The sequence below is a fragment of the Chiloscyllium plagiosum genome, chromosome 12 (genome assembly GCF_004010195.1).
Source record: "Chiloscyllium plagiosum isolate BGI_BamShark_2017 chromosome 12, ASM401019v2, whole genome shotgun sequence".
Lineage (NCBI taxonomy): Eukaryota > Metazoa > Chordata > Chondrichthyes > Orectolobiformes > Hemiscylliidae > Chiloscyllium > Chiloscyllium plagiosum.
The window spans coordinates 70,674,485-70,686,726 of NC_057721.1; the positions used below are offsets into that span (position 1 = coordinate 70,674,485).

A 12,242-nucleotide genomic window follows, 5' to 3' on the forward strand; every position below is an offset into this window, starting at 1 on the left:
TTACAGACAGCAATGCCACTGGATTCCGAATTGTCAAGTTTGAAGCACATTGCTAAACAAGTTGAGGAACAGTAATGGATGTCATCGCCATGTACCCAAAGTCAAAAGATAAATCTGTCCCAGTATTCAGATTTTATGAAAGTAGTCAGAGATACCTGGTACAGGTGCACGTATCACTGTAAAACAATCAGAGGAAAACCCAGCAGACGATTAGTACCTGTATCAGATGATGACAAGACTTTGCTAACTGGTGCTCCCTGTTCAGAGTTTCCGAGAGTCAAGGACTCTTCATCAGCTTCTTTCATTTCTGTAGAGGCCTTTATAGGGGAGTCTGCAATTTAAATGAAGAAATAAATATTAGGATGATTGTTATTGGCTCTGACTCCTGGACTCCTATTGAAAAAGGCCTTGTTTCGAGCGAGAGAGCGAACACACAATACTATAGCTTTCAAAAAAGGACTGAATAATTGCCAATGCTAAAATATCTTGGAATTGTTATTGTTTTTTCTAGGAAACCTCAGCTGAGGTAACACCACAAACATAAATACGAACTAGGGGGTCATTCAATCTCTCGAACCTTTTCTGCTGTTCAATAAGATCACTGCATCAACTTCACTTGCCCATCAACAACTTCCATCCTTTAATATCCTTATTAGTATCAAATCAGCACTTACCTTCTCAGTAATTTATTTATCTTCAGAATTCTGCAAACAGATGAATGTGAACATTCTTTTTCAGAAGGTCTCTCCTCAATTACAACCTCCACATTCTAGGTGCACACTCAAATTTTAAACAATTCAGACTTAAGATTGTTCCAGATGTAAAGAATTAAGGATTTACAATACACAGCCAGCAGGAGTCAGAATAATGATCTCCTCTCTGCAAAGATACAGCTGGTACTGGGCCCAGAACATGTAGCAAAGGAAAGGTTGGGAACAACGAACCTATATCTCACTGTTTTTTAGCAGCTTTATGCAAGGTAGGGTGACTTAGTTTGTACATTTGCTAAGAGGTGCTATACATGTTTAAACAAAAGTCAGATAGTGTATATATAAAGTGTCTGTGTGTATGGCAAAGTCCACTACCAACAAAAATAAAAGCTTCCCTTTGATTTTTAAGAGTCAGCAATTACATCTGCTGGTCTTAAGGGATGTACTAGTATCAGCCCTAGTGAACCTTTCTGGACTGCCTCCAATGCCAATATACCTTTCCTTAGAAAAAGGGGCCCAAAGCTGTTCACAGAATTCCAGCCATGGTCTGATCGTGCCTTGTATAGTTTTAGCAAAATCGCCCGACTTTTTTTATTCCATTCCCTTTCAAATAAATGCCAACATTCCATTTGCCTTCCCCCGATGAACTCCGACGCTAGCATTTTGTGATTCATGCATGAGGACTCCCAAATCCTTCTGTTCTATAACATTTCTCCATTCAGATAAATTTCGGCTCCTCCCTTTGACTAGCCAAGTGCATAACCTCCCATTTTCCCACATTATATTCCATTTGCCATGATCTCGTTTACCCACTTAACCTACCCATATCCCTCTGCAAACTGCATGTCATCCACAAACATGGTGACAGTACATTCCCTTTCCTCAACCAAGTCATTAAATTATAAATAATTGTGGCCCCAGCACTAGTTACTCCACTAGTTATAATTGTCATCTTAATTTAACCTTTCCAGCTCCAGTATCTTTCTGAAAGAATTACAAGATGATATATGGACTCATACAAGTTTATAAAATCACAAGGGGCACGAATATGGTGAATAGCCAAGATCTTTTCCGAAGGGCAGGGGAGTGTCAGACTGGAGGGCATAAGCTTCAGGTGACCGGGAAAAAAAAGGACCTGAGGGCAACATTTTCACGAAGAAGGTGATGTGTGTATGGAATGCGCAGCCAGAAGTGGTGGAGGCTGGCACAATTACAACATTTAAAAGGCATCTGGATGGGTATATGAACAGGAAGGGTTTGGAAGGGTTTTGGGCCAAATGCTGGCAAATGGGACAAGGTCAGATTGGGATGTCTGGATGGCATGGATGAGTTGGACTGAAGGGTCTCTTTCCATGGTGTATGACTCTATATTAAACAACTAGAGCTGGGAGGCAAACAGCTACTTCAGTCAGCTTTTATTACCTGTTGGAGTTCCACAAGGCTTCCCATCTGCTCGAGGCTTGGTCTTAACAGCAGTTACTGTAGTAACAACTGTACCACAAGGCATGATTGTTCGATCCTTTTCCACTTTCTTTGCTGAAACCATTGAAGGAGATTGCCGGCACTTAACTTCATGTGGTTCCATGTAACAGAACTGCAATCCACAAAATCAGGATTGTTAAAGAACCCAAGCCCATCATCACATTTCACCACCTTTGCATCTCCAAATTTGGACACAAACAGAAGGGAGGGAGATTCATCCTTGCAAAATGTTGCCTTTTCCAAAAGGTTTTTCTTTCAGCTTTCAAACACACTCAGGGCAGGCAAGGTGTCTCACCAACAGTCCCTTGGAAATGCCAAACCTGAACTGGGTTTACCCACAAGGTCAATAATATTCAAAGAGGTATTTAACCCTTACTGATCAGAAAGTCTCAGATTTATCCTGACCTGATCTTTTACTTGAATCTCAGTCAGAAAGGCAATGGAGGTGCTACAATGACAACAGGTCAAAACAGATTGAAGGGAAAAAGCCATCGACCACTACTGAGTGTGTTCACATGGACACTGGAGGACAGAACCTAGATGCAATGCTACTTCATTCCTACCTATATCCCACTCTCCTAACCTCCAGATGCATAGTTGTCTGTCCTGGTAGAAGTAACCATGAACTGTGGAACCCAAGGGACAATCTGACTAGGGGAGGAAAAGAAAAAGTGGTTAAAATAAAAGAAAAACTACCCACCGTTACATTACCATTAGTCTATTCAAATTCACTTTCTAAAAAACAAAAAGACGACGAGCTGTTTAGGACCACGAGCAAGCAGGCAAAGCCAGAGGAATGCCACAAGAGAGATATTTGAATTATAACAGTAGGGCTGATTAATAAATTAGGGAGGTGCTAACACGTCATCACGGCAAAGTATTGAAATCCCACGGCAACTAGAGTTCCACATGCTGAACAAGTGAATGAACTTGCATCTGCCTGTTTGGCATAAGGAGGGTCGCAATCGGAGGGGATTTTTTTTTCCAAATTGCCCAGAGGGCAGTTATGAGTCGACCACATTATGTGACTCCAGACTCTCAGCATAGGCCAGACCAGGTAACGATGGCAGTTTCCTCCCCCCCCCCGCCCCCCCAAGGAGACTAGCGAATACTGAGAATCTAGGTTACAGAACAAAGTCCCCATACTTCAAAAACAGAAGAGTAGAAATCACAAACACACTGACAAAACACTAAGCATTTTCAAATATTCGACTCAAAATAAATTGGAGCAGGCAAAGTTTAAAGGGAGGTAAAGGGTTCCCAATGTTGAAGACAGGGAAAAAGATTCATAAGAAAAAGTTGCAATACACTGTGATTGTAACAGAGAACGAGGAGAACATCATGGAGATGAAGTACTTCATTAGAGTAAGAAAAATTAGCAGTGAATACCCGACAACTGTCTGTCTTCGACACATCCAAACTGGAGGACTGTATTGTACTGGAAGACTTGGGATGATTGATCCACTCAGTCTTCAAACACAACAGCTCATTTTTACTTCTTAGCAAGTTTCAAGATAAGCACTAAAACACAGAAATTAGGGATGATTTCCCCTCCCACAGTTGCGTGTCCCTTGCCCATATTGGCCTGAACGCAGGCTTCTGGTGTTTGTCCAATTTCTTTCTCTTCTTGCCTTGTGAATTGGAATTGGAAATCAGCATGCAGGAGAGGACAGTGTTACAGCAGACTTAAAATCACACACAGACAAATGAAATGAAAATAGTGGTGAACCCGAAAGAGGCTGCCAACATTGAAATTGGAATGGAAGACATGTAGATAGAAGTCACTTTGTTTGAGGTCAAGGCAGAATAGATAGAACTTACCACGAGCCAAGAAAATCATACCAAACCTAGCTGTTTCGAAATATCCCATCTCTAACATTAACATCCCCATCTCAAGCACAGAGATATTTTATTGTGCAGGAGATGGCTACTCAATTTCATACATAATTCAGCCAAGCGTTTGATAAGGTTCCCCACAGTAGGCTATTATACAAAAGGCGGAGGGATGGGATTGTGGGAGACATAGCAGTTTGGATCAGTAATTGGCTTGCTGAAAGAAAACAGAGGGTTGTATAGTTGATGGAATATGTTCAACTTGGTGTCCAGTTACTAGCAGCGTACCGCAAGTGTCGGTGTTGGGTCCACCGCTGTTCGTCATTTTTATAAATGACCTGGATGAGGGCTTAAGGGTGGGTTAGTAAATTTGCGGATGACACTAAGGTCAGTGGAGTTGTGGATAGTGGCGAAGGATGTAGTAGGTTGCAGAGAGACAGATAGGATGCAGGGCTGGGCTAAGAGGTGGCAAATGGAGTTTAATGTGGACAAGTGTGAGGTGATACACTTTGGCCGGAGTAATTGGAATGCAAAGTACTGGGCTAATGGTAGGATTCTTGGGAGTGCAGATGAGCAGAGAGATCTCGATGTCCATGTACACAGATCCCTGAAAGTTGCCACCCAGATTGACAGGGTCGTTAAGGCGACATAGTGTTTTGGCCTTTATTAATAGAGGTATCGAGTTCCGGAACCAGGTTATGCTGCAGCTGTACAAAGCTCTGGTACTGCCACACTTGGAGTATTATGTACAGTTCTGGTCACCGCATTATAAGAAGGATGTGGAAGCTTTGGAAAGTGTGCAGAGGAGATTTACTAGAATGTTGCCTGGTATAGAAGGAATGTCTTACGAGGAAAGGCTGAGGGCCTTGAGGCTGTTCTCGTTACAGAGAAGGTTGAGAGATGACTTAATAGAGGCATACACAATAATCAGAGGGTTAGATAGGGTGGACAGGGAGAGCCTTTTTCCAAGTATGGGAACGGCAAACACGAGGGGACACAACTTTAAAGTGAGGGGAGATAGGTATAAGACAGATGTCAGAGGTAGTTTCTTTACTCAGAGTAGTAAGGGTATGGAATGCTTTGCCTGTAACGGTAGTAGATTTGCCAAGTTTAAGTGCATTTAAATCGTCATTGGACAGGCAAATGGATGTACATGGAATAGTGTAGGTGGGATGGGCTTCAGATTAGTATGACAGGGCGGCGCAAGATCGAGGGCCGAAGGGCCTGTACTGCACTGTAATGTTCTATAATTCAATTAGTGCAATTATGGGTGCAATTGCTTTGAAAGGTAACTTTGCTTCAGATCGAGGTCTTATACCACCCAATGCATGTTTATTAAACTCCAGCCACTATTATTTGATTCAGTTACAATCCCAAGAGAGCTAAAAATAAAGGTAGTCAATTTAAAAAAAAAAAATCAGAAAATTCTCTCTAGTGAAAAAAAAGCGCCACTGATCAAAAATGAAAGGAAGGTCAGTGCGAGTTACCACCTCAGCTGTGATGGATCCTGAACTGTTCCCATTCTGCATGGTCCCGAGATGAAAGCTCTGCCTCCCACTGGGCTGTTTCTTGAACAGGTCTATGGGTACTGTCACCTCGCCAAGGACTGCATCTACTGTGAGAAGTAAAGAAGAAAATACAAATAAAATGCTTCAGAATACAGAGAACAAAGTCGACTATTCAGGTTGCATTAGAACAAGTGATCTGCCAGTAAATTTTTAGCAGTTTTCAATTTTTATTTCATACAAATACCTGGGTGAACATTGCTATTTCAGACATGCAAGATTAAGGTGATACCATGTTAGAAAGTGCAGTAAGCTGCAAATTCAAGATCAGGAATGTATAAAAGGGACATTGCCTGATTAAATAAATAATAATGTGGACATATTTTGTCAAAGTTTCTCATTTCGCTCTCAACAGGAGAATCTGTAAGAATACCAGCTGAAGGGGAAAACCAAAGTCTATATTGCACAAAAGGTCAGTTCTGTTTGGTTAGCAAGTGGTCTCTAATTGGTAGAGATATTGCCATGGAGAATGAACCCATTAATCTCGTTTGATATCTAACTGCCAGGCTTTGTTTGGAATAACAAAAACTAGGATCTGGAGTAGGTCATTTGGCCTTTTAGCCTGCTCCACCATTCAATAGGTTCATGGCTGATCCTCCATCTCATCATCGTGATTCCCATTTTCGCTTCATTTCCCTTGACACATATAATATCCAAACAATCAGACTTTCAACTAGGCTGGTGTTTCTGATTTCTCAAGACACTGACCTGAGAAATGAACTGGTGAATGGCTGTCACCTACCTTGTGGAGTCGATCCAAGTGCAGTGTGTACATGTTCAGTCTGTCTATAAGGAACAGGGCCTGTGTCCTAAATGCATATATACACAGTGCACCATACTGCAAGCCCAACTGACAATACCAAATCAGTTGGCAGTATAATTCTTCACACATTTAACATACCCAGAAAATGTTGTGCAAGTGGACAATCATATCTAAATGAGAGCTTTCCAAGGGTGAGCTGTTTGGGTATACCCAGTACCTTGCTTGCTGCAAATAGCTGAAGGGAAATGGTGGAGTAAATTACTGTAGATGCTGGAATCTGTACTGAAAACTGGAGATTACAGCGGGTCAGGCAACATCTAGAGGGAAAGCAAGCTAACGTTTCAAGTCGTGACAACACTTCAAAGGGAAATTTGTTGGATACAAATCAGCCAGACTTTGGGATGCTCAGCTTCCATACTTGGCATTACATTGGTAAATCAATACTGCTGCCACATGTCTATTTCTCACTTCTGTGTCAGATAGAAACTGGACAAGGATTCTCAGCTATTGTCTACCGCAAACGTATCTTCACTGCTAAGTGTACATATTTGGATTCCTGCAGTTCTACACGCTAGAAAATTGGCCTTTTTGGCAACCTCAACCAAGCCATTTGTGCACCTCACAAACTTGATGCTGAAGTAGGACACAAAGTTGTCCTGTGAGATAATGACGATCCCAATCAGGTTATTTCCTTCTGAATATTGTGCACACTCAAGGTCCTAAGGTGCTGACCTAAGAGTCCAGTCTATCTCAGATTATCTCAAAAGTTTAAGCAACAGTTTAAGTCGCTGTTTCACACTAATCCAATGCAGTAGCAACATGAGTGTTGCTCATCACAAACATGCTGCTGCTGTTGAACCCAAAAATTCATGCAATGACAAAAATAAGTAATGTGGTATACGACTGTCAGCACTGGCATGATGCCAGCTATATAAGCCACATGTCCCAATCTTATTGGACTGGGAAGAGTATCCCTTTAGCTGTTCACAACAAGGTATGAGTGTACCCAACTAGCTCAGCCATGACAAACTCACAACAGTGTCCAACATCAGATGTGATTCCCCCAACTGGAAAAAACCTTTGTTGGCTAAGTTCGTATGCGTGAAGATTTGCACTGACAACCAATTTAGAATTGTCGAATTGAAACCACCTGGTTTCTGAATTACAGCATCCGCATTTCTTTCGGTTTTTAATTTAGAATTACCATTCAGGTGTGACACACTTGCATGTACTAAGCACAAAGAAACAGGACTCTGCTCTTTGCAGACAGACAAAAAAATGTACACGCACTGCACCTGTTCAAATTCAACTAAATAAATTACAGCCACCTACTGGTTCATTTCGCAGGGTAATGCCCTGATTAATAGTCAACCAGTTTAAAATTTAAACTCCGGTAGTCAACTACCAGGCTCATCATTAATGGGTGCATGCTCCCTGGCAATTCCTCTACCATAGACCATGAGTGAACAAATGACTAGGTTCCTCACAAACGTTAGCTTTTCACTTGAATTTATATTGTTTGGAATTGCAATGACAAAAGTAAAACAAGAAGCAAAAACAGAAGTTGTTGGAAAGGCTCAGCAGGTCTGGCAGCATCTGTGAAGAGAAATCAAAGTTGACGTTTTGGGTCTGGTGACCTTTCGTCAGAATCCAGAGGATGAAATAAGAAGTTTTGACAAATCAGCAGTACAGATTGCATCAGTGCGAAAAGGAAAAAACTTAAAGTTTCCATATGCTGGTCTCATCACAGACAGGTGACCAGAGGTTCACCACAGCTCAGGAGAGAAGGTGGGACCTTCCTTGTGCTCTTGGTCAGGATAAGAATTGAACCAGTGCTCCTGCTAAATTGAGCTAAATGACCCCTCAGGTGCACAAAGCTATGGTGGATGGAATTGAAACTGGGCTATTTTACGTTCGGTCACTTTGGATCAGAGAAATACAAAGAGGAGGAACGAGGGCTTTGAAATGTTTGTGTGCAGATTGTTAAAAAGCAGGTACAAAAAAATCCAAAAGACTTGAGGAAGGTTGGCCCCACGTCTCAAGAAAAAGTGGATTGAAGGAAAGATGCTTCAAACCAGCAGAGTGTTGGTCAGACCCCACCTGGAATACTGTGCACATTTCCTTCGGATAATTTACGGTATACCAAATAGCAAGACTTAAAATGTCAAGTTATGAGAATCGCGTTGTATCAATTTGGTTTTGACTCCATTTTACAGTCAGAGGGTGACAGGTAATCTAACCAAGATCTTTAAAATGATATAATTAATTGAAAAGATAGAGAGAAAGATACAGGTAGAGGAAATCTGGAACGCCTCCTCATTCTGCTGGCTGTAGTTGCTGGATCAATGTAATATAATTCTATAGGACTCAGTTTTGGTTTGTTAAGATCAAGGGATATGAAGCAAAGGAACTGAATGGATTTGAAGTGCAGATAACACAGAGCAGGCTCAAGGGGTTGAATCTTCCGCTCGTGTACCTATGAAAACACTGATTTTTTTTTTGACTGAAACAAAGTCTGGAGGTTTATTCTCTCCAGTAAAATGCAAGAAACTGATCTTAAAGACATAACCTAGATAAAGTAAAATGATTTCATGCATCACAGCACAATCTCACATGATGATGAATGTTCAATTACAGAAATAATTGCTCGGCACAACTCTAACGATGATGTCAGCTACGCACTCTCTGAGGGTTTTCCATCCTCCAATATCTGCAGGTGAAGTTTCTTGGACTTGGCACTCAATTCACTGTCGGGTAGAAAAACAAAGGATCTAATCAGCTACCATACCCAAGCTTCTGAAACCCTTTTAAAATGCTGTTCTTACCATGGTCAATGAAGTGCACTCACATTTTCTTACTCAATCTCCTCCTGCTCTGTAACCCTCTGCACCTTCCCCCATCTCCAAAATTTTGTAAGTACTACTTTGGTTGGCCTTCAGCTGAACTGGAGTTTATTTCCTTAAACTGCCTCTTCACCTCCCTAAACCCCATAACCAGACAGATCTAGTTTAAATATGTGGTGGCACGGTGGCTCAGTGGTTAGCACTCATTCCTCACAGCACCAGGGACCCGGGGTTCAACTCCACACACAGTCACCTGTGGGTAGAATCTGCACAGTGTCCCAGTGATCTGTGTGGGTTTCCTCTGGATGCTTCTGTTTCCTTCCACATTCTTAAGATACGCAGGCTAAGTGGATGGCCATGGAAATGCAGGGTTATAGGGATAGGTTGGAGAGGTCCATCTGGTTGGATGCTCTTCGGAGGGTTGGTATGGACTCAGTGGGTCAAATGGCCTGCTTCCACACTAAGGATTCTATGAATTTAATCCAATGGTTAATTCTGAGGCATACATCCACATTACAAAATGTGGATTAACTAATTTGCCTTCTTCAAGCTGGATGTCTGAGTGGATTTCCTCCAGGTGCTCCAGTTTCCTCCCACAGTCCAAAGATGTGCAGGTCAGGTGAATTGGCCATTCTAAATTGCCCTTGTGTTAAGTGCATTAGTCAGAGGGAAATGGGTCTGGGTGGGTTACTCTTCGGAGGGTCAGCGTGAACTGGTTGGGCCAAAGGGCCTGTTTCCACACTGTAGGGCATCTAATCTAGTTGGTTTCCATTAAAACAAAGTGGACAGGTTTGAGGTTTTTATTTGGTAGTTGCCACATAATGCAAAGCCAACTTTTTTTTTGGTGGGGGGGGGGGGGGGGGGGGGGAAAATCGGATGAGATTGTGTTTCTGCATCAAGATTCTTGTTTATACATCAGTCAGCATTATATATCATTTAAATACACAACACAACCGCCTTTATAACTTGAGAGATGGATGGACTAACATTAAAACTTAAATGGCGGAGTCTTCCCCCTCTGCCACTTCGCTTTCCCCCGACAAAGATTCTTGTTTAGACATCAGTCAGCATTATATATCATTTAAATACACACAACACAACCGCCTTTATAACTTGAGAGATGGATGGACTAACATTAAAACTTAAATGGCGGAGTCTTCCCCCTCTGCCACTTCGCTTTCCCCCGACATGTAACAAAACCAGAATGTTTATGCCTGATCAAACACCAGAAACTCTCCCTGCGAACAGCAGAAGGAAAATTGACAAACATTTCCTTTTAAAAAAAAGAAACTTGAAAATGTTCAAAACCAAAACCGACTGCAGCTTTAGATTAACTCTGTGGATTACTAGAGTACAAGGAAATGGCTGTAAAATCTTTGCAAAGTGTGTTCTAACTTGAAGACAATGACATGCTGTTTCATGCAATGTGGTGCAACTCAACCCACAGACATGAGCAACGCGTTTTGGTTCTGTTGTCAGTCACTTCTCAGCAAATTAAGCAAAAGCATTCAGAAGAAAATTGTCACTAAAAAAAAAAGAGAGTCTTGGAAGAAAAAGTTGGAAGTGATATGGGAAGAATCTGGGAATGGAACCTACTCAAAAGCTCTATCAAAGGAACAGCATAGGCTCTGGCTGACTGTGGCATCCTTCTGTGCTTAAACATTCACCGGGTCCAACACCAGATCAAAGTCACAAAGATATTCCCAGGCACTAAATTCTCAAACCCTTACAGGGGTGGATTCATGGGCCTAATTTTTACTTTGCCCAGTTCAAGCCATCTTCTCAAAGGTGGTGGTGGTGGTGAGATAAGAGGTACATAAGTTACCTGAACGAAAAGGGTTATCAACGAGACCTGTACTTCACCACAAGATTGCTATCTCTCAAGTCAATCTCAGTTCATCCACTAGCTTTTGAGGTAACTTGGCTCATTCAAACGACCACACACATGGAAATTTGAATACTGTACAGAATGAATGTATGCCAATGTAATCAGAAAACAAAACAGAAATAAATAAAATATAAGCCATACTTGATTGCACCCACATACAAGACTACGGGCATTCTAAGCAGGTCAAATGCCCAGGGAGACTCCAAGACCACAAAGAGATTGCAATGAAACATAAATTGATTCAGTGAGTGGGGAACAAGGTAAGAAGTGGAGAATGAGGAAATGCGAAAATCAGTCATTTTAGTAATCTGTGTTTATTGTTACATAAGACCTCAAACGTTAAGGTGTGGAGAAACTTGGGTGTCTTCATTCAAAAGAACACTTGGGTACAGTAGGAAATTAGGAAAGCAAATTGCCTGTTGATCTTTATTGCCAGAGGACCGGAGCACAGGAATAAAGAAGTCTTGCTATAATTGTACAGGGTTTTGGTAAGATCACATCTGGAATACTGTATGCTGTTTTGGTCTTCACATTTAAGAAAAGTATGTAATTGCTTTGGATGCAAGACAGTGAAGGTTCGCTAAATTAGATCATGAGACATAGGGATTGTCCTACCATAAGAGACAGAGTAAACTGGGCCTGTATTCACCAAAGTTAGAAGACTATCAGGCAAGACTCTGAAGGGGCTTGGGAGGGTGAACAATAGGAGGTTGTGTCTGTTGGTCAGGGAATCCAAAATATGGGGTCACAGCCTCATAGCAGGAACAGGATTGCTTGGGTCTGAGGGGAGAAAAATCATTGCATTGAAAAGGGTTTTGAATCTTTCAAATCCTACACTTCAGAGGGCTGTGGATGCTTCATCAATGAACACTATAAGGATGTGATAAGACAGATATTTCGACTTTCTAGGAATCAAGTGATATTGAGGAGCAGGCACGAAACTGGATCTGAAGCAGAAGGTCATTATACTGAATGGTGGGGCAGGCTCGATCTGCTGTTTGGTCAACTCCTGCTCCTATTTATTGAGTTTTTGTGTGACCATACCCGGAATACTGCAGCTTTTCCACTCCCCAAACTACAACAGTGATTGCCTTTCAAAAGAACTTCAGCTGTAAAGTGTTTTCAGACATACATTGGTGAGAAAATGTGAGATAAATA

General features: G+C 41.7%; 1 protein-coding gene across 1 annotated transcript in view; it reads right to left on the bottom strand.

Annotated features, from left to right (window-relative positions):
- LOC122555405 (C2 domain-containing protein 2) overlaps positions 1-12,242 on the bottom strand; it is a 56,672-nt gene that overhangs the window by 11,843 nt on the left and 32,587 nt on the right. The window contains exons 8-11 of the mRNA XM_043701385.1: positions 9,036-9,100; positions 5,516-5,640; positions 2,133-2,304; positions 218-331 (exon numbers count right to left, since the gene is read on the bottom strand). Of these exons, the coding sequence (XP_043557320.1) occupies positions 218-331; positions 2,133-2,304; positions 5,516-5,640; positions 9,036-9,100 (476 nt within the window). The remainder of the gene's footprint in view (positions 1-217; positions 332-2,132; positions 2,305-5,515; positions 5,641-9,035; positions 9,101-12,242) is intronic.